General features: G+C 41.6%; 2 protein-coding genes across 25 annotated transcripts in view; one reads left to right on the top strand and one right to left on the bottom strand.

Moving 5' to 3' along the window:
• Nucleotides 1-14,363, bottom strand: part of EFCAB11 (EF-hand calcium binding domain 11) — a 180,771-nt gene extending 166,408 nt beyond the window's left edge. For 5 of the 16 annotated variants that reach the window (XM_054449881.2, XM_054449882.2, XM_063651982.1 and 2 more), the window contains exons 1-3: nucleotides 14,141-14,274; nucleotides 13,459-13,554; nucleotides 9,648-9,693 (exon numbers count right to left, since the gene is read on the bottom strand). In XM_054449881.2, coding sequence (XP_054305856.1) covers nucleotides 9,648-9,693; nucleotides 13,459-13,554; nucleotides 14,141-14,215 — 217 coding nt within the window. In that variant the 5' untranslated portion in view covers nucleotides 14,216-14,274. Of the gene's footprint in view, nucleotides 1-9,647; nucleotides 9,694-13,458; nucleotides 13,555-13,910 lie in introns of all 16 variants that reach the window. The other 11 variants (XM_054449883.2, XM_054449885.2, XM_054449886.2 and 8 more) reach the window with 8 other exon arrangements.
• Nucleotides 14,364-14,438: 75 nt separating this feature from the next.
• The window catches only part of TDP1 (tyrosyl-DNA phosphodiesterase 1), a 91,551-nt gene continuing 78,750 nt past the window's right edge, over nucleotides 14,439-27,239 (top strand). The window contains exons 1-5 of one of the 9 annotated variants that reach the window (XM_054449871.2): nucleotides 14,439-14,531; nucleotides 15,089-15,235; nucleotides 22,625-23,190; nucleotides 25,679-25,722; nucleotides 26,902-26,957. In XM_054449871.2, coding sequence (XP_054305846.2) covers nucleotides 22,632-23,190; nucleotides 25,679-25,722; nucleotides 26,902-26,957 — 659 coding nt within the window. In that variant the 5' untranslated portion in view covers nucleotides 14,439-14,531; nucleotides 15,089-15,235; nucleotides 22,625-22,631. Of the gene's footprint in view, nucleotides 14,532-15,088; nucleotides 15,836-20,819; nucleotides 20,896-22,624; nucleotides 23,191-25,678; nucleotides 25,723-26,901; nucleotides 26,958-27,239 lie in introns of those variants that run through there. The other 8 variants (XM_054449874.2, XM_054449876.2, XM_054449870.2 and 5 more) reach the window with 8 other exon arrangements.

Genomic DNA, 27,239 nt, shown 5'->3' on the forward strand with positions numbered 1-27,239 from the left:
TAGAGAAATCTGAACCAATAAAATCTTATTTCTATCAAACCCAGGCAGGAATTGTTACTTTTTTATTATATACATCTCCTGCTCATAAAGCTTAAAAGGTTCCTCAGTGTTAAACAGCACAAAGTCCTAATACCTTATTCTGGACTTTAAAGCTTCATCCTTCCTTCCATGCACACCGGTCCTTAATCCTTCCCAGGTCTCATCATGCCAGCTGACTCGGTTGGATACAATTCATTTATAGTTATATACTATATTCCTTGCTGTTGCAGAGGTTTAAAAAAAAAGGTAAAAATCCAAGGAGAGTGGATTCTGTTAATGGGAGGACTACATTAACAGCATGATAGCTGATATATTTAGGTATGCAAATCTGAGATGGGCGAGAGATTTGTAAGGGAACAGGGATCTAAGAAGAAGAGATTTCAGGCACTGAGGTGGACACCACAGGAGAAGAGGGTCTCTGAAGAACTCTACACAGAGAGCACAGCACCAGCAACAGGAGCAGGAGGCGGGGCACACAGCTGGCACCTGCACTGCATTCATTTACTGCCTCTTTTCTCCTTTGCTCCATCACTGTTTCAAATCCCACCCATCCTTCAGCATGTCCAGCTCCAGGCCCACACCTCCTCTAGAGGGCAGTGCTGCCCTCCTGAACTCTTAAGAGGTTTTCTTGCCTATAATAGAAATCTAACATCTGGCCGTAAAAGAAGTGGCAATATTTCTTTCATCTTCCCAATCACATAAGATATATACACATTTTTTGATGGAGTCTTGCTCTGTCGCCCAGGCTGGAGTGCAGTGGCGGGATCTCGGCTCACTGCAACCTCTGCTTCCCGGGTTCAAGCAATTCTTCTGCCTCAGCCTCCGGAGTAGCTGTGATGACAGGCACCCGCCACCACACCCAGCTAATTTTTGTATTTTTAGTACAGTGTTTCACCATGTTGGCCAGGCTGGTCTTGAACTCCTGACCTCGTGATCCACCTTCCTCGGCCTCCCAAAGTGCTGGGATTACAGGCATGAGCCACCGCGCCCAGCCCACATATTTTTAAAAATGTCTTTAGGTCAGTGTCTGCGTCTCCTAATTCTTCCCCATCTCTATAGTGACACATATTTACCATTTTCTAAATGGGTAATTAAATAAACACATGGATGGGTGAATATCTGTAGGAGATCCCACAAAATGCTCCTATGATTATAATTTCAAGATAAGGTAACCTTAATGTGTATGCAGTTTCCTGATTATAGAAAAGAACTAAGAGGCCAATTGAAATCTGAAATCAACCAAAACCTTCATCCCTGCTATACCTTGGTCGTTGTTCCATAGGGGCCAAAATAAAAAACCATACACAACAGCAGGTGTTTTATGACAGAAACTAAGACCAGAAAAAGGATATTTAAATTTAGAAAAATAATACCTTTAATAGTCAACTGTCTGGTTTAGAACAAGCCAGACAAGATATTAATAAATAAAAGCATGCAAGCCAACTGACCATTAACCTAATCATCCACAAATTATTTTTCAATTGGACCTTACACTGGATAGCAGTCACACAGTCCATAATTACTGCTATGATGAATCAATCTCTTTGATTTTTCCATCATTCAAAGTTGAGGGTTAAAAGTAAGTTCCTGGAAAGCTTTTTCAAGTATCAAAGTAGAATATGTTCATTAATTTAAAACGGCAATAGTATAAGGAAACAGAAAAGATGCTCAATCTAATCGCCTAGTGAAAACAAAATTCTGAAGTCCTTTTTTCTGGTTTTTAACCTTAGGCATATTTTACATAGAACCGAGATAATAACACAGAGACAAATGTATGAGGATTCAGTAGGACAATGCTCATTCAGGTCTTATTTATAGCTTTTAGCATCGAAAAGCCCTGTGAATCTTAGCTGTTGTTATTTATAGAGAATGGTCTACAATTTATTCTGGAATAAAGTCAGACCATCTAAGATCTGTATACTTGGAACACACAGCCTTTGCCCTTCATAGAATTGCCCGGACATTAAACACTGGTCTACGTTGAGAAAAGATGAAGCAACAGCCTTACAAAATTCACTACTGCATTTATTGAACAGCTCATCGACACTGACATCCACTCACCAGTCTCCCCTCCATGAGACATCACAGAAGAACTATCCCAGGGCAGGAGGACTTACGCCTCTCTAGAAAAATTGTTTTGTTGCATGGACCCTGATTGCAGCTGTGCTTGCTCATGTTTTCCTATTTGCTCTGGATGCTAGGTAGTCCAGAACCAAATTTGAAATTAATGTCTAACAACTATAGAGAACATGGTGATTTTTGTGTATTGATTCTACTCCTGACTTCAACTCATTGATTCATAAAGTTCCTTAGGGGAATGAATACTGGCCTCAATTTTGTCACAATTAGGAATATGACCCATGGCACTATTAAAAATCAAAGGAAGGGCTCATCAATTGGTTAAGAGGGTGAGCTAGAGGTCAGATCACGTTGGTCTGGTACTTACTAGCTAGCGGTACCACTTTGGGCAAATTATTTAACCTTGCTAGGCTTCTGGATTTATTTTTTATTTTTAAACTTTTTAGTACTTTTTTTTTTTAGAGATATGGTCTTGCTATGTTGCCCAGGCTGGTCTTAAACTCCTGGGCTCAAGTGATCTTCCCACCTCAGCCTCCCAAGTAGCTGGGAATATAGGTGCATACCGCCATGAATGGCCAGAGTTTTTTAACTTCTAAAATAGGGATAGCCAGGCACAGTGGCTCATGCCTGTAATCCCAGCACTTTGTGAGGCTGAGGTGGGAGGATCACTTGAGCCCAGGAGTTAGGGACCCTGTCTCAAAAATAATCATCTAAAATAATAAAATATAATGAGGATAACAGGAGCCCTGTTCCGAAGTAAGAAGAACAACAGATAGCAGAGAATTCCCAAGTCACAGCTGTATTATACAGAACAACTTTGGAAGGTTGATTACCTGAATAAATAGTTCCCAGGAGGCCAAGGCCAGCATTTCAGACCTGTCTTTTTTTTTTTTTTTGAGACAGGGTCTCGCTCTGTCACCTAGGCTGGCGTGCAGTGGCGTGATCATGGCTCACAGCAGTCTCAACCTCCTGGGCTCAAGCAATCCTCTACCTCAGCCCCCCGAGTAGCTGGGACTGGCATGTACCATCAGGCCTGGCTCATTTTTGTATTTTTTGTAGAGATGGGGTTTCGCCATGTTGCTCTCGCTGTTCTCAAACTCCTGGGCTCAAGTGATCCACCCACCTTGGCCTCCCAAATTGCTTGGGACTACAGGCATGAGCTACCACACCCGGCCAATTTCAGTTCTTCAAGATCCAAACATTAAGAAGAGAGATAATATATGTGGAAAAACATTTAATCTGCACATGAGCCCTCTTCCTTCAAGATAAATACCATGTAAAATTGACTCGTATCAATAAGAGGGAAAGAAGAAAAAGCGGATGGTTTGAAACTGGTTTAGTATTGAACATTTCTAATAGAAAAATTGCATGTTAGCAGCAATCAGAGTACAGCAGTGATTTCTTGCTAGGCTATTTTACTCCTTTTCTTGAATGTTTGTGGTCTTGAGTTTCTCCAAATAAACACACACACACACACACACACACACACAGAGAAACACACACACACACACACACAGAAACACACACACACACTCACACTAGAGTACAGCTGGGAGAATACAGACGGGGACTGTATTCTTTCTTCCAGAATCCATACCTCTCTGCATATTAGAGAACTAGTTAAGGAAAGAAAACATTCAGTGTGAAGTCAAATCCTTAATTCAAAATCAGAGAACATACAGAAGAAAGAAAGTCTATGAGAATAATGAATGTTAAAATGCCTTCAGCAATAGTCACACTTGATGTATCAGAAAAGCCACTGTATTAATCTTTTTTCATGCTGCTGATAAAGATGAGACTGGACGATTTACAAAAGAAAGAGGTTTAATGGACTTACAGTTCCACACGGCTGGGAGCCCCCACAATTATAGCGGAAGGCAAAGAGGAGCAAGTCATGTCTTACATGAATGACAGCAGACAAGAGAGAGCTTGTGCTGGGGAATTCCTCTTTTTAAAACCATCAAATCTTGTGAGACTTATTCACTATCAGAAGAACAGCCTGGGAAAGACCCGCCCCCATTATTCAATTGTCTCCCACCAGGTCCCTCCCACAACACGTGTGAATTATGGGAGCTACAAAATGAGATTTGGGTGGGGACATAGCCAATCCATATCAGTAACATAATAGAGAAACACGATATTATGACTAGGGGAAGATCTTCATCCAGAAAGAATAACTCACTGAATATCAGGGAACTCTTAAGAAAGAGAAATCCTATCAATGCAAAGAATGTGGGAAATCCTTTTGCCAGAAAACAAAACTCTCTGTAGATTGGAATATTCACAAAAAACCCTAAGGAAAAAAATGTAGAAAAGGCTTTATCAAGAAGTTGTAACTAATGGAACATCAAACATTATTCTGAATATTTTGAAAGTGAAAATTTTCAACATGAAATTTAAAACCTGGAGCAATTCTATCAAGTTAGGGATTATATCAAGAACATGTTCTCCTAGCAATAATCCTGAAAGTCTTATTTTAAATGTGATTCTAAACCTTGTATACAAAGTATAACAGATTTTAAATCTAAATATTAGTAATCCCTGTTCTCCTTTTTTCCCCCCCACTCAGTGTGGGTAGTAGTTTCTCATTTTTATTGATTACCTCAACAAAATCAGCTTTTAATTTTTTCTTGTTTGTCCTCTTTTCAATTTCAACAATTTCCATTCCAATCTACTATTTCCTTTCCTCCACTTATTTTGGGCCTTATTTACTCTTTTTTGTAGTTAAAGGTAGAAGTTAATTAAAGGTAGAAGCTGAGGTCATCAGTTTGAGACCTTTATTCTTTCCTAAACATAGAAAGTTAGTGCTACCACTTTCCAAGTATTGCTTTCAATCCTTCCTACAAAATTTGAAATGTGGTCTTTTCATTCAATTCAAAATACTTCATAATTTTTCCCTTTTGATTTTTTCTTTGACCTATGAGTTATTTAGAAGTGTGCTATTTATTTGGAACTTTTAAACTTTTACTTGGAACAACTATTTGCAACTTTTCCAGACAGCTTTGCTATTGATTTCTAATATAATTCCAGCACAAAGAACATACTTTGTACTTTAAATGTATTGACATGTTTAATGGCCCACAGTATGACCAATTTTATTAAATATACTGTGTAGACTTGAAAAGAATGTGTATTCTGCTGTTGTTGGGTAGAACATTCTATAGATGACAATTAGGTCACACTGGTTGACAGTGTTGTTCACGTCTCCTATATCCTTATTGATTTTATGTCTACTTGCTTAATTATTGATAGGGGTTTTGCAACCTCCTACCATCATTATGGATTTGTCCATTTTTCTTTACAGTTTTATTAGTTTTTTGCTTCATGTATTTTGAATATCTATTAGGGGATTTTTTTTTTTTTTTTTTTGAGACAGAGTCTTGCTCTATCACCCAGGCTGGAGTGCCGTGGTGCAATCTGGGCTCACTGCAACCTCCACCTCCTGGGCTCAAATGATTCTCGTGCCTCAGCCTCCCGAGTAGCTGGGATTACAGGTATGCATCACCATGTCCAGCTAATTTTTTTGTATTTTTTCATAAAGACGGGGTTTCATCATGGTTGGTCTCAAACTCCTGGACTCAAGTGATTCACCTGCGTTGGCCTCTCAACGTGCTGGGATTACAGGCTTCAGTCATGGCACCTGGCCAGGGGCATAAATGTTTAATTCCCTTAATGAACTGGCTCTCCTTATCCCTGGTAATATTCCTTCTTCTGAAGTCTACTTCATCTGATATTAACATGCTCACTTTGGCATTCTTTTGGTTAGTGTTCAGTACAGTATATATTTCTAATCTTTTTTGCCCTTATATTTAAAGTGGGCTTCTAGGCAACACAGAGTTAGTTTGTACTCTTTTATCTAATTTAACACTATCTCCCTTTCAATGGGGCTGTTGAGATCATTTACATCTAACTAAAACATTAATGATTGGATTTAAATCTACCATATTATTTGTTTTCTACTTGTCTATTTCCATCTATTTTTTGTTCCCATTTTCTTCCTTCTTTTGAATTAATTAAGTTTTTTAAGAGATGAGGTCTCACTCTGTCGCAGGCTGGGGTGCTGTGGTATGATAATGGCTAAGTGCAACCTCAAACTCCTGGGCTCAAGGGATCCTCCTGCCTCAGCCTCCCAGGTAGCTAAGATTATAGGCATGTGACATCATGCCTGGCTTTTTTTTTTTTTTTTGCTTTTTTGTCAAGACAGAGTCTCATACTATGTTGACCAGACTGGTCTTGAACTCCTGGCGTCAAGCAATCCTCCTGCCTTGGCCTCTCAAAGTGCTGGGATTACAGGTGTGAGTCACCACCGCCAGCCGACTGTTGTCACTTTTATCTTTGTTCCTATTCATATGTGTCTTTTTTTTCCCTAGATACACTTATGATTTTTTAACATACTAAAAAAGGAAAGATACTAATAAGGATGTTATTAGATCAACTGACAAAATATAGATGATACATCAGATAAAACACAGTATCAACATATATTTATGAACATGATAAGCATACTTTGGTTATATTCAGTACAGAAGAGAAGGGAATAGTGGTAGAAAGTACGAAGGAGAAGGAAGATGGGTAAAATGTTAACAATGTCAATCTGGGTAAAAGGTATACCTTATACAGAGAGTAAGCTATTCTCTGTACTACTTTATTTTGAACTTTTTGGAAGTTTTAAATTATGCAAAAAAAGGTAGTATTTAAAAAGCCAAACCAACATGCTCTGGATCCTATCCCCTTACACAATAGGTCTCTTTCCCTCCCTCTCTCATCTCCCTTCCTCCTCTTCACTAGATCATTCTGCTAAGCTTGGAAACATGTTCTTCCATTTAAATAGTAATAAGAAGAAGCAAACAAAACATCTCTTGATCCATAGCCATTCTGGACTTAATGAAAGACTCATCTACTCACACTGTCACACTTTATCATCACTTTCCACTTATCTTCAACCCACTCTGCCCTCACCACACTTTGAAATGCCTCTTGCTAAAGTCACCAAACACCTCCAGGTGGTCAACTCCAAAGGATACTCATCAGTTATGCCACCTCACCTTTCAGGAGCATTTGATAGTGCTGACCACACCTTCCTCATTAAAATATCTACTTCTCTTGGCTTTTGATCAAACACTCTTGATTTTCCTCTCGCCCCTCTGTCACTCCTAAGTCTCCTTCACCATTTCTTCATCTTCCACCTGACTTCTACTGGCTAGAGTTCTTAACATTCTCAGTCCACTCTATCTCTCTAGGTGGTCTCATCCATTCTCCTGATTTTAAAATCTGTCTACAGGTTGATGACTCCCAATTTCTTCAGCCCAGAACTTACTTCTGAAATTCATCCAGTCTGACTGCTTTGACATAGTAAATTAACACTTCTCAAACATACTCAAAATTGAGCTCTTAGTCTCCCTCACCCCCAAGTATTGCCTGCCCCCTGCTCCCACCCCACTGCCCCACCCGTCTGCCATCTTCTCTTTTCAGTAGGTGCCATGTCCATTCATCCAGCTGCACAAGTCAGAAAACCTAGTATCATTTTTTGAATGTTAAAATTATGAATGATTTTTTCTTTATGCACTTCAACAGTTTAAAATTTCCCTGTGATAAACATATTTATAAGTAATCAAAATTAAAAGAACCTCAAAAGAAGACATACAAACGGCAAACAGGCATATGTGAAAAGGTGCTCAATATCAGTGATCAGAGAAATGCCATCAAAACTACAATAATATCATGTCACTGCAGTTAAAATGGCTTTTATCCAAAAGACAGGCAATAACAAAGACTGGCAAGGATGTGGAGAAAAGAGAGCTCTTATAAACTGCTGGTGGGCATGTAAATTAGTACAATCACTACGGAGAACCATTTGGAGGTTCCTCAAAAAACTAAAAATAGAGCTACCATATGATCCAGCAATCCCACTGCTGGGTATATACCCAAAAGAAAGGAAATCAGCATATGGAAGATATCTGCACTCTCATATACTGTTTGTTGCAGCATTGTTCACAATAGGCAAGATTTGGAAGAAGACTCAGTGTCCATCAACAGATGAATGGATAAAGAAAATGTGGTACACATACACAATGGAGTACTATTCAGCAATAAAAAAGAATGAGATCCTGTCATTTGCAACAACACAGATGAAAATGGGAGGTCATTATGTTAAGTCAAATAAGGCACAGCAAGTCAAACACTGCAAATTCTCACTTATGGGATCTAAAAATCCAGACAATTGAACTCATGGACATAGAAAGTGGAAGGATGGTTACCAGAGGCTGGGAAGGATAATGGGGGAGTTGGGGAGAGGTGTGGATGGTTAATGGATACAAAAAAAAAATAAAACAGAAGACCTAGTATTTGATAGTACAGCATGGTAACTATAGTCAATAACAACTTAATTGTACATTAAAAAATAACCAAAAGAGTATAATTGGATTCTTGGTAACATGAAAGATAAATGCTTGATAGCATGGATACTCCATTCTCCATGATGTGACTATTAATACCTAGTATTTGATAGCACAATAGGGTGACTAGAGTCAAAATAATAATTCAACATTTTAAAATAACTAAAAGAGTGTAATTGGACTGTTTGTAACACAAAGGATTAATGCTCAAGGGAATAGTTATCCCATTTCCCATGATGCGACTATTACACATTACATGCCTACATCAAAACATCTCATGTACCACCTCTCCATATATACACCTACAAAAATTAAAAATTAAAAAAAAATAAAAACAACCAAAACCTTTCTTTTGGACAATGAGAAACAAAACAAATATGTGCTTAAATATAATGCTATATAGTTTTTATTTATTTATTTAGAGATGGAGTTTCACTCGTTGCCCAGGCTGGAGTGCAATGGCGTGATCTTGGCTCATTGCAATCTCTGCCTCCTCAGTTCAAGCGATTCTCCCGTTTCAGCCTCCCGAGTAGCTGGGATTATAGGCGCCTGCCACCACACCCAGCTAATTTTTTGTATTTTTAGTAGAGATGGGGTTTCATCATCTTTGCCAGGCTGGTCTCAAACTCCTGACCTCAGGTGATCCACCCGCCTTGGCTTCCCAAAGTGCTGGGATTACAGGCATGAACCACTGCACCCAGCCTAGTTTCTGTTTTTAATTTTCATTTTGTAAGTGTTATTAGTCTGCTTTCATGCTACTGATAAAGACATACCCAAGGCTGGGCAATTTACAAAAGAAAGAAGTTTAATGGACTTACAGTTCCACGTGGCTGGGGAAACCTCACAATCATGGCAGAAGGCAAAGAGGAGTAAGTCACATCTTACATGGATGGCAGCAAGCAAAGAGAGAGTTTGTGCAGGGAAACCCCCCCTTATAAAGCCATCAGATCTCGTGAGACTTATCCAGTATCATGAGAACAACACGTGAAAAACCCGCCCCCATGATTCAATTACCTTCCACCAGGTCCCTCCCACAACACATAGGAATTTGAGATGAGATTGATGTAGGGACACAGCCAAGCCATCTCAGTTGTCTAAATAAGGTACTAAAATTAATATTAACTTTCATATTACCAGAAGTATTTGGATTTATTGAAGACATCACAGAATCCACTTCTATCTAGAAAAGAGGAAAAAATAATAGAACATGTAATTTTATCAAATGTTTTCACAGTGCAAGTTCTTAATTCTTTGGGTGGGAATAAGGATCTATTTTATGAGAAACCAAGTTTGTTGAACCAAGCAGACAAGTAATGATACACAATAGCTATAATAGCCATTTTATTTTTCCATCAACATCTATAAAATAGCAGACACTAATCTGATAGTCTCTAATAGCCCCCAAAACTTTATTCCATTGACCAAAACAGTTTAAGCACAGAACATCAATTTGGCTGTCCCATATATAATATAATCTAACAGGCAGCCTTTCTACTTTAGACAAATACAATTGTTATAATGGGCTCTATGGCTCTATTTTTAAAATTTTTTTCCTGATTATAAAAGTATCACATGATTGATGTAGAAAGCATGAAAAATACAAAAAATTATGCAGAAAATTTAAAAATCAGCCATCCAATGAAAATCACTGTTATCATTTTAGACTAATCAGCTTTTTTCCCCTATGCATCTTTAAACATTTGAGACTTTACTGTACAGAAAATACGAGGACCTGCTTTCACTAAATGTTAAAATATAAGCCCTTTACCACACTGTTACAAGGGCTTTATAAACATTATAGTATTAGAGGCTTGGCAGCATCTGACATAATTTCTCCACTTCTGGTCTCCAACTCTTCCCAGTCTTGGATTTCCTGCATTTTCCTGGTTCCTCTTGTCCCTGCCAAATGCTTCCCACTCCAACTTCTTCAAGTCCCCTCCTACCCTTAAATGCTGGTATTCCTCAACGTTCTGTCCTCAGACCATGGCTCTTCCTATTCTGCATATTCTTCCTGGGCAATGCCATCCAGCCTTGTGTTTTGAGCAACCACATGGACACCAAGGAGCCCCAAGTCTATCTCCAGCCCTACCCCCTCCACCCAATTTCAGATTCCTACATCTCAGGGAAGCAGTAAAATCTAACAGCAGATTTTCACCACCATAACCTCAATAGCCAGCATATTATTTAACGAGTGAATGCACCTGGAATGCTCATAGCTGCCTCAAACTCAATGTGTTCCAATCGAAACTCACTGACTTCCTCTGAACCTACTCTTAAATTTTCTCTTAATTGGTGGCATCGCTATCCCTTCAGTCCCAGTGGTCATGTCACTCTTACCACCACCACATCCAATCAGTCATCAGGGCCTAACTTGTCCCACCACCCACAAAGTGTTCCTAGATACTTATCAGAGTAGTCTATCTTCTCTAGTCTAAATGACCACCCAGACTGTTAGAGTTACCACTAGAATTAGGCCTTCCTTCTTTGTTCCCTTCACTTTCTGTTTTTCAATCTCTTCTCTTTCTTGGTATCTATCACAGTTTTATGTCTTTCTACATTAAACTCTGAACTGCTTCGAAGTAGAGACTGTGTTTCATTCATCTTTATATCACTAGCAACTAGCAAGTACTCCTTTTATTAAGTAGAAACAACAAATTTCATTATGTATGGGTGGGCACGGTGGCTCATGCCTGTAATCCCAGCACTTTGGTAGGCTGAGGTGGGCGGATCACTTGAGGTCAGGAGTTGGAGACCAGCCTGGCCAACATTGGTGAAACCCCGTATCTACTAAAAATACAAAAAAAAGGAAAAAAAGAACCAGGTATGGTGGTGTGCACCTGTAGTCCCAGCTACTCAGGAGGCTGAGGCAGGAGAATTGCTTGAACCTGGGAAGTGGAGGTTGCAGTGAGCCTAGATCACGCCACTGCACTCTAGCCTGGGTGACAGAGCAAGACTGCATCTCAACAAATAAATAAACTTAATTATGTAAACAACTGCATGAACGTATAAGTGATTTATTATATAAGTATTTTATTGCTTCATGACCTGCAGTCAGTAAATATTTCATTTGCTCAAAAGCAGTATTAAAAAATTAAACCCCAAACCTCAACCTAGTCTAAAAAATCTGTTGAATTTCACAGAAATTATATATTAAGTGTCACTTGCATCATAAAAGTTCATTGTACAAATGACTAAGTTTATAGGTGACATGCTATTAGTAAATACCGTTTAGTGACCTGCGGTTAGTAAATAGTTCATTTGCTTAAAAAATAAAATAGAAAACCTCACCTCAATATGAAAAGTAAAATCTGTTAAATTTCATGGAGTGTATGTACAGTATGTTACATCACTGTATCTGTCATTAAATTCCTCATTCTAAAATTGAAACCAAATAGACTCAAGGGTGATAAAGGCAAAAATGAGACAAGATACCTCTCCAGGTGAATCCAAGTTAAACACAATGCTTCACAGGCTGACTCTTTTTAGCTGACCTGCTTTGTAATTCCAACTGAAATGATTACAGGTAAACAGGAGAGCTGCAATTTCTAAGAGTCGGCCCTGACTACTTCTCTGAGCTCCATAATAAGCTTCTCAGTAACTAGGCATCCCTTCATAGTTGAGCCACTCTGAACCCACCTGAGCTGTCCATGCAACCTACTTGGGTCAAGAGAATATATTAATACTTATTGTGCATCACAACTTCACAGTAAGTATGTTCTGTTGACACAAATAGGGCGGAGAGGCATGACATCACAGGGTCCCTGGCTTCGCTGGGCTTTCAATCTGACAGAAAGGCACAGTCCACTCATGAGGAACAGCTGGGCCCTAATTAACTGCCAAGCTGTCTGGTCTAAAGAGAGTGAGGGATGGTATTCCAGGCTGAGCCCTGAGTGCTCCCTTTGCTTGATGGTGGCAGCTCAATTTCTTGAATCTGGACAATATCTTGACTCTGACTAACTCCAGCTTAACAAGAAGGGGTTGTCTCTCGAATGAATGTAACAGGAAAGCAGAAAAGCATAAAGACAGGGGTGAACAGGAAACTTGCCCTACTCAAGTAGGAGGTTCATGGGCTCAGCTCAACTCTCATTATTGACGAATTGGTGCAATCTTTTCTGGAGAGCAAATATCTAACAAAATTTTAAACGTACATATTCCATGACCTAGCAGTTATACTTCTAGGAACTTATTCCACAGATATACAGCCACAAGGACATAAATGTGTGTATCATTGCAGCAATGTTTGTAGGAAAAAAAAAAAAAAACCCACCTATATAACCCCAGACAGGAACCTGGCTAAAAAGAATAATATGCAACCATATTTTAAAATGTGGTAGTGATGTGTGCTTTTAGGTTGATATATTGTTAAATGAGAAGAGCAAGTTAAAGTAGGCACAATATTTACCCATTTATGTTTTCAATAAAAGACTATGCATGTGTATGTCATGGATAGAAAATTTCAGAATTACACAAAAAACTGTTAATGGTAATCCCCTAGCAGTGGGACCCTCTGGTAGGCGGGGAGCAGATTTTATGCTCAACTTTATACCTTTCTGCACTGTTTTAATTTTTTGACCGTGGATGTATTTTATAAACAAAACAACAAAAGTAAAACGAGAAAGAGACTATGTCATATTCTATGTAAATTTCTCCTGTTACCAACACTCCCCTCTCAGTCTTCCCTCTTGGCACCTCTCTAGCATCTCCTATTTATAATAGTTATTAGCAGCCTGGTGGTGAGATAGGCTTGTGTAGACTCCAGTGGAAAAGATTTCTACTTCATCTCTGGGCTGAGGTGTTAAGAGGAAGCTAAAATTCAGCACTGGACACATCTGAAATTGCTTATAAAGCAATTTATAAACATCCTAAGCTAGCCCTGTGAACTTTTCTTAGGATCCATTCACCTTTGATCGTCTACCCCATCCCCAAATATATAAGAAAGCTCTACCTTGGAGGGCTTGTACCCGAACAGCATTACAACAGCAGTTTTAAAGTCCTCTCTGCTGAGATATCCTTTGTGATCTTCATCACATGCTTTAAATACCTGAAGAACATTAAATAGCTTTAGTTAATGAGACAGAAATGGTTTCTTATTTTTATTACTAGTTTATTATATAGTTTGGACCTCGAAAATCTAAAACTTGGCCCAGCAGTAGAGTATGAAAATAGAATTTCATTATCCCAATATTAATTCTCAAGAAATCTTAAAGATGGACTGAAATTTTCTTAAAGATGGGCTGAAATTTCCCTCAAAGTGCAAACGAGTTAACCGCTAGGTGAAGCAAATTAATTCATTTAGGCCACTGAGATAAATTCTACCCAAAATTCAGTCCTGGAGTTAAGAAGGTGAGGCAAAGGGGCTGGCTTTGAAAGGCGGGAGAGATGCAGACTCAAGGTTACCATTATAGACTATATAGAGAGAAAGGAGATGGAACTTGGAGGTAGCCGTAGTCCTGGACGAGGAGCCAGGAGCCCTGCAGCTCCAGGATCAGTCATTAACCACAACCCTTTGGACAGGCAGCCCAGGTCTTATCTGTACAACCCGGCAGAGTGAGACCCAGGCGCGGGGAGGAAGCGAGAGGCCCAGGCCAAGCTGAAGTCCGAGGCTCAGTTGCCCTCCGGACACCTACTTCCACCCACTTCCTGTGTTCCGAGGGACTGGCTTCCCACGTCCGCGACCTGGCTCTGGCCTCGGAGAAGAACATCGCGACTGCAACAACCGAACGCCAGCAACCCAATCAGCGACCACCGCTTTCCCAGCCTGGCTCGCAGCCTACCGCGGCCACGCCCACCGCGGTTCAGGAAGCCGAACTTCACCGCCCAACTCCGACGTCTCCTCCCATTGGACAACCTGCCAGCCACTCGCGTTAATCCCGCAGGGCTATTGGCCAGAGCCTTTGTTTAATCACGTTTCCTTGGAGCCTCCCTGGCAGTGAGGCGCCCAGGCCTGCCCACAGCACTTGGCTCCATCCCCTGACTGTCCCCTTAACTCGTTGAGCGTGGCTGGAAATCCAGGCGCTTGTAGGTGTTGGTTCAATTCCTGGCTCATGATTTATTTCATTCTCTCCCTCCATCTTGCAATAGGTTACTTTTAATCATTTAGATCTATGGCACTATGTTAAACATTATAGGAGACAAAAAGAGTGTGAACAAACATAAAAAGAACCAAACGAAAAGAGCCAAGTCCAGGATTCTCGTTCAGATCAGCAAGTCATTGTGATCGAGCTCCCAGGGTAGCTACTACATCTGTTCTGTCCTGCAGATAACCCCAGCACCTAGCATGGTGCCTGGCACAAAGTAGATCTTCAATGAAAGAACGAAACGAGCCGTTATGTTTACACAAATATATTTCACTCAGTCCTCTGGAAGAGATGCCTAGTGTGAAAGAGATTCCAAGAGTAAATACCATAAAGAGCACCGAGCCCAAATCCCACAGAAAACATCCTTATTAAAGGCAAGGAACGTGGGGCGAGTTCCTTTTCTCAGAAGATTTTAAAAGAACGCAACTGTTTCGAAGAAGGAACAGACATTCGAGGTTCTGAGTCCTATGGGAACTCATTTAACTTTTTATTTTACAGGAGATTTCAAAGTCTGCACCCAGCCCCTCCCAGGACACAAGTCTCCTTGCAGCTGCCTTTATCCTAAGCGTATCCTCTCTCCACTTTAAACCAAACGCCGCTGCATGGAGCCCAGGGAGCCTGAGCCATGAGAATCCTGTAAAGAGGGTGAATCTTGCTAGTAGTTAACTAGAGAGAAGTTAGGGGACGGCTTTCTGGTTCTCCTCTCGTTTTAAGAAGTCTCCAGGAAGTAAGCCAAGAGCTAGGGGAGACCAGGTTTCCCCAGCCCCGTCCCGGGTAAACACCCGGCGGGCTTTAGGACCCAGCGGTGGGCTCCCCGGAAGGGGAAGGGGCCGGGCCTCGAGGCACGCGCCGCTGCCGAGGTTTTGAACTGCGCGCATGTGCGGCGGCCGCCGAAGGGGCGGGATCCCAGGCTAGCGTTGGTTCTGTGTGCCTCAGGTACGTGCTTGGGCGGCAGTGGGGGCCGACACGGTGCGGTCTCTCGCGTGCTGCGGTCGGGCCCGGGATCCTGCTCTTGGCCGGGTCGCAGTTCGCGGGCTGCTGGGGTCCGGCAGGGCTGGAGGCGGACCGCGAGGAACCGGCGCGGCCGGGAAGACGGGGCAGGGTCGCCTTGGCCCCGGGGCCTCGGTTTCCTCGGATCACAGCGCCTCAGGGGGCGCGCACGGGCGCCGCGGAGACCTGTGTCCTGCCGGGGCGCGGCGCTAGGGGCCCCTGCTCGGGTTTTTATTCCCAGACCTAAGCTTACAGGTGCGTGGTCCCAGAAAGTTAGTAGGAAAGCGCCCACCACGTGCCAGGCGCTTAAGCTTTCTGTGCTTGGTTTCCCAGTATAGGAGGACGGTCACGGTACGTAGTATAGAGTTGTCCTGAGGGTGAAGCGAGTTTACACCCGATGAGGCGCTTCGAATCGAGCCTGGCCGGCCCCAAATGAGCACTCAGTAAGGTTAGCAGCTGCTGCCGTCATTTCCTCACGTTCTGAATCTGCTCCGTCCCCAACGCCTTGAGCAAGAGCCCTCTCACTTCTTTGTCTCCAAACCATTCTCCACAGAGTTGGAGCACACAGTTGTATTAAAAAGGCAAATCGAAGGCCGGGCGCGGTAACTCACGCCTGTCATCCTAGCACTTTGGGAGGCCGAGGAGGGTGAATCACTTGAGGTTAGGAGTTTGAGATCAGCCTGGCCAACATGGTGAAACCCCGTCTCTACAAAAATAGAAAAATTAGCTGAGCGTGATGGCGGGTGCCTGTAATCCTAGCTCCTCGGGAGGCTAAGGTGGGAGAATTGCTTGAACCTGGGAGGCAGAGAGGTTGGAGTGAGCCGAGACTGCGCCGTTGCACTCCAGCCTGAGCGGCAGGGCGAGATTCTGTCTCAAAAAAATAAATGTAAATCGGACTCCCCTTCTTAAAGCCCTCAGTGGGGCCCCATTGTTCATAGCATAAAATCTAATTTCTTTAACAAGTCTTCTCCCCTCACCCGCTTCATCCTGGACCACTGCCTGCCTTGCCTAAGTCCTTTCTTATGACCTCTTTCCCACCTCTGCAGGCTGGGTTCCCTCTACTTGGGAATGCTCTTCACCCCATCATTTAGACAGCAGGTTCCTTTTGGCCCTCTGGGTCTCATTTATATGTTACTTCTTAAGCATATTCCAAAGGCCACCCCTATTTTTCTGTCTCATACTTACACAATGTAATGAATGTCTAACTCATCTTGGCTATTAAAATTTTTATGTGTGGGTCTGTCTCTTCTGCCCTGAAATTAGCTCTGCTAGGGTAGAAACTATATTGTTAACGCCTCATTCCCTGTTTTTGGTACATAGTAGCTGTCCAGTAAGTTGTTGAATTAATGAACTCCAGGGGGTAAGCATGATATCCATTTTACAGACTAAAAAACTGAGGCTCAGCAGTTAACTAACCTGCCCAAGTGCACATTTACTCCCTAGTCATGGCTGGGTTTGAGACAAGGGCCCATGTTTGCCTATTACTGGCCACACAGGAACTCAACTGAGGAGCATGGCTCCCAGGGCCAACTGATGGTCTTTAAGCTCCATGAGAAGGAGCAGCTGGAGGTGAAAGAGAACTGCCGCAGCTGGGTCTCGTATAGTGGGGAGTGAGGAAACACTAGTAGCTCTAAATAGAGTACACTTTTATATCCACAACATGTTTTAAAGTCCTTAATAAAAGTGCTAACAGTGTCCTGAGCTAGCATTTGGTGGGAAAATTTCTTAGATTTTTCATGTTAGTGCAGTGTTTGCCAAATTTCGCTCACACTCGCCTGCCTTCTCCCCAGTTTGCTTTATTCTCTTAACACATATGACACAGGATTTTTTTCAGGGCTGCTTCACCAGCTGGAGACCTCCAGCCCTGGGCTGGCTGCAGGAGGTGCCCTGCCCACTCAGCCTGGCAGAGTGCATTTGTCTTTCATCCCCGCCCAGATCCCGTGGACACTATGCTCAGGCCGAGAGGAGTGGGTGTGTGAGTGAGTGAGCAAGCCTGGAGGCCCGGCTGGCTGTTCCAAGTGCTGGCCCAGTCGCAGGCTCCATGCAGGGCTTGTGGATGGCCTGGGCGTATGGCAAGTGACTCTGGTAGCAGATTCTGGTGTCCAGACGAGGGGGATGCAGTGGTGCCCTAACACTTGGAGACACCAGGCAAATAGGGATGTATTAACAGCTCTTTTAGTCCCGCCATCTGCAGCCCAATGAATGGGGGTGTGTGGCAGCCAGCAGCTCCCTCTCCCATTGCTTCACCAGCGGAATGGAGTGCTTACAGGGTTATAGCTCTATTTGCACTCGCTGTTTAGCGGGTCCCAGTTTCTTGTCCTGCGTCCAAGAGTAATGAGGTTAGGCTGACAACTGAAGGGGAAATAGGCAGAGATGAGTTTTACTCAGTGATGAGACAGTTCTCAGCAGAGACAGGACCCCAAGTGGATGGCCCCTGCCCTGTGACCCCAAGGTGGGCAGTTCACTGGTGTGGCTGAGTCTGGGGCTTTTATGGGCTCAGAATGGGGGAGTGTGTGCTGGTTGGTTTGTGAGTACACAAAAAAGGCTAAAACAACGGCACCACTCAAAGGTGGGCATGACAATGTAAAAAACCAATTAGGGAAAGGTAGGTATATGTAAAGTAGGTGAAGGGTGGGGATTAATCAGAGGAAAGCGTGCCAAGTGGGAAGAGAGGTTATCAGTCCAGTCCGTGGATTTATCCAACACTTGTAGCTTGGCTTTCAGGCTTTAAACTGTCTTTGGTTTGCAGGTGGGGTTTCACTGGGGCCCTGCCCCTATCTGCCTAGGGATTTGTCTGCCTCCTGCCGCTATCACATAGACTATCATATACTTAATATTTTTGTTTGAATCCAATCATTCTTTTACATAAAATAAACTTTATTTTGCATTTCAAATATAACGTAGCCATAAGATACCTTCTATTGATGGTAAACAAAATTGTTGGTGCCTGCAGAAGAGCCCAGACCCTGCTATTTGTTCAACATCAAGATTAAAAGCATTTCTACAACACTACAACTTTCTTCTTGATTTAAACAGGGAGTTTGGATTGGAATGGAAAGGGAGGTACTTTCATAATGTCAGGTCCCAATCACTTCCACTTTAGGAAACATTGTGCTGTCCTGATTGAGTGCCAGGATTCAGAATCAACACAGCTATATTGTATTCTGATTCTTTCAGTACCGCTTACAAAAAGTGTGACTTTAGATTTATGCTGTACCAAGCACTGCCCAGGCAGGGAAGACAGACGATAAACAATTGAAGGAAAGCTCTCAGGTTCTACATTTCTTAAAACTGTATGACTTGATTACAAAGCACTATGAAATGCTGGGCACCAGAGCCTCTGTGAGGGCAGTAAATTCTGTTACTGGTAACCAGTTATCCAAAGTAAAAGTTTGATATTGGTGTTTACTAGCAGTTCTTTTCCAACTGGGCACGAGCCTTGATGTCATAAAGAGGTTGGTAAGCTGCTACACTTAACAAGACACAATTAGTCTATTGCACTAAATTGTAACCCAATAAATTGTATTAGGTGGTAATAAGCAACTCAGGCATAGTTTTGAGTTTTGGCAGGTCCAAAACTTTATAGAGCAGAACCCCAAAAAAAGGCTTTGTTCTCTAGAAAATTCTTTTTTAAAGCTTTGTTTTATTTTTACCCACTTGTCCTACTTTGTTGGAGGGAATTCCACTTCCATATGGTTTTAGAAAATGTAGATAATGATAAAAACTTAAAAACCTTTGAAATTCTCTAAATTCACAGAGTTGCTAAGGATTTTACCTACAGAATTCTCAGGGTTTGGAAATTCGGTTTTATTTATATAATGCAGGCAACCATATTTGTTATGATAGCCTCTTAAGATTCTGCAACTGCTTCTGAGAGTGGAAGCTGAATCCTTTCTCACCAAAAACTAAGACCTGCTACTTGTTTTAGAATGGGCAAGGTATCTAGAGAACAGCCTGAGGACTAATGGAAGATTCTATTACTCACTGCCTTGGTTTAGAACTGTTGTAGAATTCAAAGGAAGCTAGAGCTGACATTCAGAGAGTGGTTTTTCCTAAGGTGGTTCTTTTGTTCCTAAATAACTTCAAAGTCACAAAACTGTAGCCACTGAAATAGTTTCTTCAAAGTGAATTGTAACAGCTTAAATACCTCTATCCGGCAACTTCTAGACTCTGGAACACCAGAGGAGCCTAAGGTTTTAGGGGTTTTTTTTTGTTTTTTTTTTAAACCGGAAGGATTAAAAACATTTAAGAAAACACCTCTGAGCTGCTTAAGTAGGTGTTGAGTAGTAAATCCATCTGAATCTCTTTCATGGAGGAAACTGGGCACTCAGACCCCTTTAACCATGACAATACAGTTCTACAGACCCGGTTATCGAGTTTCTTAACCCTTAGCAGATTAGAAACAATTTACGGAAAATATACCTATGCTATGAGTTTTAACAACCCCTTGAAGTGGGCTGGACAGAGTGTAGAAATGAATAGAAACTTTTAGAAAGCAGATACGAAGGCTCAAAAGAGCCAGACAGTCTAGGGTCACTATTACAGGAGCAAGTGGTCCCAGCCCTCTCTACCGTCCATAAGGCTTTGGCTGTGAGATAGTGTGTTTGTGCCGGGTGGGGTAATAGTGACCCAGAGCCATGAAGAATGGGCCAGATTATTGTCTTGATGCATTCTTGCATAAAAGCTCCTTGAAATGTGTAATTTACAGAAGGCTTGCTTAACTTGACTGGTAGTTAATTGAAAAAGGTTAAGAGAGAAATTGTGAAAAGGGATAGCTACCTTTAAAGTATTTCCAACCCTCCCCTGCCCTGCCCTGCTGTGTCCACTGAAAAATCATGAGATCTGTACATTTAGAAAGGAGAGCTTAGTTCTTATAAAGGGCTATAGCCTGCAGTGTGGCCTGACAGGCTGGAAAGCACAGCCTCAGGCAGAGACCTTTAATGGCATCCCAGGGAGGAGAGGGTAGAACAGGGATTTATACTGAATGGGTTGGCCAAGTATACGTATTCAACAGGTGTGGGAGGAGGTATGAATAGTCACCGAGGAGGGCACGTGTGCATGCGTAATGAGCAAACCTGCGTGTTTTGTGCATCTCGTGTTCACTTTGGGATGGAGACTTAACGTTTGAATGAATTACAATTAGGCCCTCTGTCAAAAGGTGAAGGAGGGACATGAAGGCACTCAGTGCTCAGCCTCTGAGGACTGGTCAGAACCAGTCTGTGGTTTCTTTTCAGGAGAAAGTTACTCCATTGTCCAGTGACAGCTGCAGTCATGGCCTGTGGAACCAGAGGGGTCGGTTAAGCATCTGGCAGTAGGTGAGCTGCAATTGTTTAGATATTACTTATCTTCAGGCCAGTGCTTGTTTAGCTGCTGAAGAAAAAAGAATCTTGTGGCAGGTAGAACATAGTTTATTCTTTAAAGGTAGCAGGGTGTGATTTAACCCTTGCTTGGCATGGCCTTAGGTCTTGTTTATGATTTGATGTCATATTGTCACAGAATCTATTCTGCCAGTCTTACGATCTCTGGTCAGTTGTGTTTAAACCGCACAAGGGAGGGGATGTAACAGGCATGTCTGAGCTCGCATCCCATCATGGCCCAGAACTCAGTTTTTAAGGTTTCTCTGGGGTCCCCTTAGCCATGATTTTTATTTTTAGTTCTCATCTAGAGACATATGCATATGTATTTATTTGCAAATCTTTTGATGTAGAATAATGTAGAATTCTCTTTTTGGGGGGAATGTAGGTTTTGCGAAGGGAGTGTCACCATCTTGGTTTACTCCACTCAATGCATCTTTTTCAGCCTCATTAAAACAGCAAAAACTTGAAGATACTGTTAATCTGAGCACAGACTGTTGAGTTTTGTAATTTTCCCCTGGGTCTTGTGCTAAAATGTTAAAAGTATCACATTGAGGAACTGTTCTTTAGCTGTCTGGAAAGTCTACTTAGATAGTCCTTTACCACTGGATTGACGAGATTTTGTAGGTAACACCAAAAGTGACTATTTCGTGTACTTTCCTATTCTCAAAACAAGAAAGTAGAATTTGACTATGTGGCTTAAAAAATAAAAGTGTGTTGCTTCAGTACAAGTTATTTCTGTGCGGATTTTAGTAAATTTATGATGTAGCCAATAGGATAATTATATCTTGATACAATTATATCCAACTAATTATAATTAGCTGGGTCCTCATGGAAGTCGTATAAATAATGTACATATCTAAGTGGTCATTTGGCATTCCTCTTGAAGACTTTGTTAAGCTTTATGGTAAATGGGTTGTCTTTTGGGAAGTAAGACGTACATAATCACTGAAGTCCTGTGGGTGCCTGTACTTGGGTGAAGGCTAGGTTTGTACATTCCAATTTGACCTTAAGCATTTGAACATAGATTAAATGGACCTTAATCCCAAACGCTTATTGGAAGTTTCGGGGTCAAGAATGAATGTGTGTTTTATTTTGGCATTTGTCTTGATGCATTCTTCAACCCCCTTTCCTAGGATATCTAAGAACAAAGTTTAGATTGAAAGATAAGGCCGGGCATGGTGGCTCATACTTGTAATCCCAGCACTTTGGAAGGCCGAGGTGGGTGGATCTCTTGAGTCCAGGAGTTCAAGGCCAGCCTGGGCAACAATAGTGAAACCCTGTCTCTACCAAAAAAGAAAAAAAAAAATTAGCCAGACATGGTGGCGTGCGCCTATAGTTCCAGCTATTTGAGAGGATGAGGCAGGAGGATTGCTTGAGCCCAGGAGGCAGATGTTGCAGTCAGCTGAGATCGAACCACTGCACCACTCAGCCTGGGTGACAGAGTGAGACCCTGTTTCAAAAAAAAAAAAAAAAAGGAAGGTGACCAGGACTTTTGCTTGTGATTTGGCAGAATCTGATAGTGGATTCTGGTAATGTGCTTATAAACACCCAAAAATCAGCTGATGTTAGGTGGTTCAGCCTCTGGAAGGTGTCAGCTCATCTGACAGGGAAGTTGAGAGCAATAAAGTTATTTTGCCAATGCCCTGATGAGTGGGAAATGCTGATGTTTCCACTTTTTCATTTCCAGGAGTATAATGTCTCAGGAAGGTGATTATGGGAGGTGGACCATATCTAGTAGTGATGAAAGTGAGGAAGAAAAGCCAAAACCAGACAAGCCGTCTACCTCTTCTCTTCCCTGTGCCAGGCAAGGAGCAGCAAATGAGCCCAGGTACACCTGTTCCGAGGCCCGGAAAGCTGCACACAAGAGGAAAATATCACCTGTGAAATTCAGCAATACAGATTCAGTTTTACCTCCCAAAAGGCAGAAAAGCGGTTCCCAGGAGGACCTCGGCTGGTGTCTGTCCAGCAGTGATGATGAGCTGCAGCCAGAAATGCCGCAGAAGCAGGCTGAGAAAGTGGTAATCAAAAAGGAGAAAGACATCTCTGCTCCCAATGACGGCGCTGCCCAAAGAACTGAAAATCATGGCCCTCCCACCTGCCACAGGCTCAAAGAGGAGGAAGACGAGTACGAGACGTCAGGGGAGGGCCAGGACATTTGGGACATGCTGGATAAAGGGAACCCCTTCCAGTTTTACCTCACTAGAGTCTCTGGAGTTAAGCCAAAGTATAACTCCGGAGCCCTCCACATCAAAGGTAAGAGGATGCTGGGTGTCAAGGAGCTGTTGAATTGCCCTTGGGAGTCTCTCCTCCATGAAACAAGGAGGGCAGCCTAGAATGATTTCTGATAACTCTTCTTTGTGTTCTTAACTACTTTCAGGAAAAAAATTCTTGACAGGCAAGTGCATTAGTATAACAGCAGACTGTTTACTTAACTCAGGCAGAGCGTGTGTTCTCAAAACCCTGTAGCTCAACCCCTTGTATCACTTAGCACAATGTTGTAGCATTATTTAACTTTTTAAGATTAAGCTTGATGAGTAACAGTTTATCAACAAGGTAGCAAATACTTGACAACAGTAGTAGTTCTCCATGGGCCCTGGACCAGCAGCCTCAGCATCACCTGCAACTTGTTAAAAATGCAAATTATTGGGCCCCATTCCCGATTCATTAAATTGGACTCTGAGGGTGAGATCCTGCAGTCTGTGTTTTCACGAGCCCTTCAGGGGATTCTACTGCCCAGTCAAATTTGAGAACCACTGCTTAAAAGCCTGGTTTTAGTTCCTGGTGAAGAAGAAGAAGAAGAAAAAACAAAATAGTGCCTGAGTGCAAATAGATGTTTCAGTTATGGATCAAAAGATGGCCTTAGTTTGCTCTCCTTATTCTTCAGGGAGCATCTGCAGGGGGAATAGCAGGAGCTCTAGAATCTGCTTTCTGGCCTCACCACTCATTTGCTGTATGGATTGTTAACACAGGATCTAACATTCTCTGAATTTGTTTGCTCATCTTTAAACTGGAAATGCAGAAAAATGGGAGCAAATAAATATATGAAGTGACCAGTGTAATATATTCACATGGCAGATACAATAAACATTATTACCCTTATTTCAGATTTTTTCCTGTCCCATATTTAAGAATAGTAATGTTCACTGTCAGCAGTGTTTTTTTTTTTGTATATATATCCAGTATATAATTGTATATTGTGTGTGATGTATACATGTTGGAGTGTTCCATACTGTAGAGTGTTCTACAGGTTCTACAGGTTTTCTTTTTGAGAATCTCTTATCTTGGTACTTTGTCAAGTTTTTTGTTTGTTTGAGACAGACTGACAAATACTTAGAGAATTTTGCCAAGTTTTGCTCTATATAATAAAATAACTGGCTATTAGCACCAAGATATTGTGGTAACATGATAGGAGCTCTTACATATATTTTCTCCTTTAATCCTCAGGTCAGTCTTATGAGTAGATGTTACAGTTGTATTCCTTGGATAAGTGATGCATCTGCACTTTAGAAAAGTGCCCAAGGTCATAGAGCTGGTAATGACATTCTGGCATCAGAATCCATGCTGTTTGCTATAGCACTCTACCATGTGCCATAATTGTAGATGGTTGAGAAGATCTCATGGAGGAAGGGGGACTTCAAAAGGCCTTTGAAAGATAGGCAAAATTTAGAAGGGTAGAAATACATGCTGGTGCGGGCAAATGGAAGAATATTTGCAGTTTATCTCTGCAACTCTCCCAATAAGGTAGAAACTTCCTTACGATTTTTTTGTTGTTGTTCTCTGAAAATCTTTCTACCCCAGCATCTAGCTCAATGTCCAGAAGATAGGAGGCACTCAGTAAATATTTGCCAAATGAATGAGCCCAGTCTTAATTCTCAGAGGCAGTTTAGTGGGTATGAGCGAAGGTGCTGGAGCCAGACAGCCTAGGTTCAAACCCCGACTCTACCCCTTCCTAGCTGTGTGTCTGTGGGCAGCCTCCTAAGAAGGCTTCTCCTATATAAAATAGAAATAACAGACCCCACCTAGAAAATGGATATGAGGAGTAAGTAATATATGGGAAGTGCCAAGAATGCTGCCTGATATCTAACAGGTCTCCACAGGTGTGGCTGTTGTAATGGAAGGTCATGATGATCGTGTACTTCCTCTCGTGGTATGGTTTGAGAAGTGAGCTTTCCAACCTATCTAACATAAAGCTTGAATGGGTACAAAGTGGGACTTCCCTAGAGATGACCAGGAACACCAGGAATGTGAGTTTAGAATTGTGAGTGCCTCTGTCCTTTCGTTCACAGGCCACAAGTGCTTTCCAGTCTTTCTGGAAAGTCTTTCTAAACTGTCCAGGTTTATAAAATCTTTCTAGAAAGTTTTTCTAGTCTTGAGTTGGCAGATTTCCTGGAGAGGGACTTGAATGGGTACTTGGAGGAGGTAGAAGTTCAGAGATCTGAAAAGAATATGTATCTTTATTGTCCATATTGAGTTTCTAAACTTGATCAATCATTCAGTACTGAAGTTGTAGATTTTAGTTTTGCATTGTTTTATAAAAGAATATATGATAAATATTAAATACCATAGGGAAATTTTTTTTGAATTTTATGAAACATTAAAGTCTGACTTTGTAGTAACTGTTTAGCTTACTGTGTTCTGAGTCAGATCTTGATTGTCGGTGACTGTTGAATGAGTTAGTAGTGATTATTATGACTAGAGGATTTTTGTGAGTGTGAATTTGATATATGTTTTGTTTTCTCAGATATTTTATCTCCTTTATTTGGGACACTTGTTTCTTCAGCTCAGGTGAGTATACCTTTAAGCTGTTTTTTCTTTGGGTGAAAGTGACAAGTAATTAAACAACTCCATAAGAAAATATGAGAGGTGTAGTTTGGGGTTCTCAGTCCCGTTCAAAGACTGAGATGGCACATACCCGGAGGCTGGCTCAAGTGCCACAGTAATGGGATCCATGGCCATCAACATAGAATGGGGATGTCACTATCAGGAGAGCATTTGACTGAAGTCAGGCTCCGCTGGCCAAGAAGTCACTTTGGACATTCCAGCTTGAAAGACTAGAATGGGACACTTCTTTTGGGGATACTGATTAACTCATGGGACTGAGTTAACTCGGGTGCATAGAATGGTGAGGTATGGATAGAGTAGTGAAGGACAAGTCAAGTTTGATTTAATTTAGAAAAATGTGAATTTTCATGTTCAGTGGCTCTTTCCTGACTGAGCTGGTCCCTTTGTCTTGATAAATCATGTAATGGTCCAGACCCGCAAGTAAATGGTCCAAACAAAGGGCCCTGTCCCTGAAGAAAGGCAGGCTTCCTTTATGTTTGGTTTGGCATTGAAAGTCCTGGTTTCCATTTGGAAGGTGGGGAGCATTTGCAAATGCTCTGTTAGCTCGATTGAGTTACTAAGTCCAGGATTACCCAGGTGTGGGGAGGAGCCTCCACGGGTAAGACCAGTACAGTACTTGCATTTAAGATGTAATTGTTAGAAGCCTAGTGAATGTCTGGTCCCAGGTGGCTGTGTACAAAGCTAGCTAATAAGTTAGCCTGAAAGGAAATGTTCTTTTCTGAAAGTCCTGAGATCTTTGTCTCCAGTATCTGTCTTTTTATAATCACCTAGGGGAAAAGGGATAAATTTATAAGTCCTTTTATTTAAATTAATCTCAGGGCCATTAGACATAATGTAATAACACCCTGAGGACAAGTACAGATGCTGCCAAAACATGCAGAGATAATTTCCTGGGAACCTGTTATCTCATGTACTTGGCTCCATTTAGGTTCTTTTAACCATGCATTTAAGATAAATTATAGGTTTGTTAGTATTGCAGCATAACCCTCCAGGTTTATAAATAATACATGTAGTGTATCACTATTTTAGAGTTTCCTTAAATGTAATAACTAAACAATTCTCCTTATGAACTGTTTGGCAGAATTACCCATGGCTTAGTTACTCTTCTTTTCTCCCATCTAGTTTAACTACTGCTTTGATGTGGACTGGCTTGTAAAACAGTATCCACCAGAGTTCAGGTGAGTTCCTCAGGGTGACAGACAACACTATAAACTGACACCTAAGATTTGTATTTCTCAGGTGAAAGCCACTCATCTTTTGAGTTTTTCTTTTGAAACCGTTGAAATCACACAGACATTGTTATATTCGGAAAACAGCATTCTTTGATCTATTTAATCCTACACATTCTTTTTATGGATTTTAGCATTTTCCTCTGTGCTCTTTCAGGAAATAGATAAGGACAGGCTTTAACTCAAATAACAGAACTTCATGTCCAGTCTTAATATGAAGGAAAATACCAT

The sequence above is a fragment of the Pongo pygmaeus genome, chromosome 15, assembly GCF_028885625.2.
Source record: "Pongo pygmaeus isolate AG05252 chromosome 15, NHGRI_mPonPyg2-v2.0_pri, whole genome shotgun sequence".
Lineage (NCBI taxonomy): Eukaryota > Metazoa > Chordata > Mammalia > Primates > Hominidae > Pongo > Pongo pygmaeus.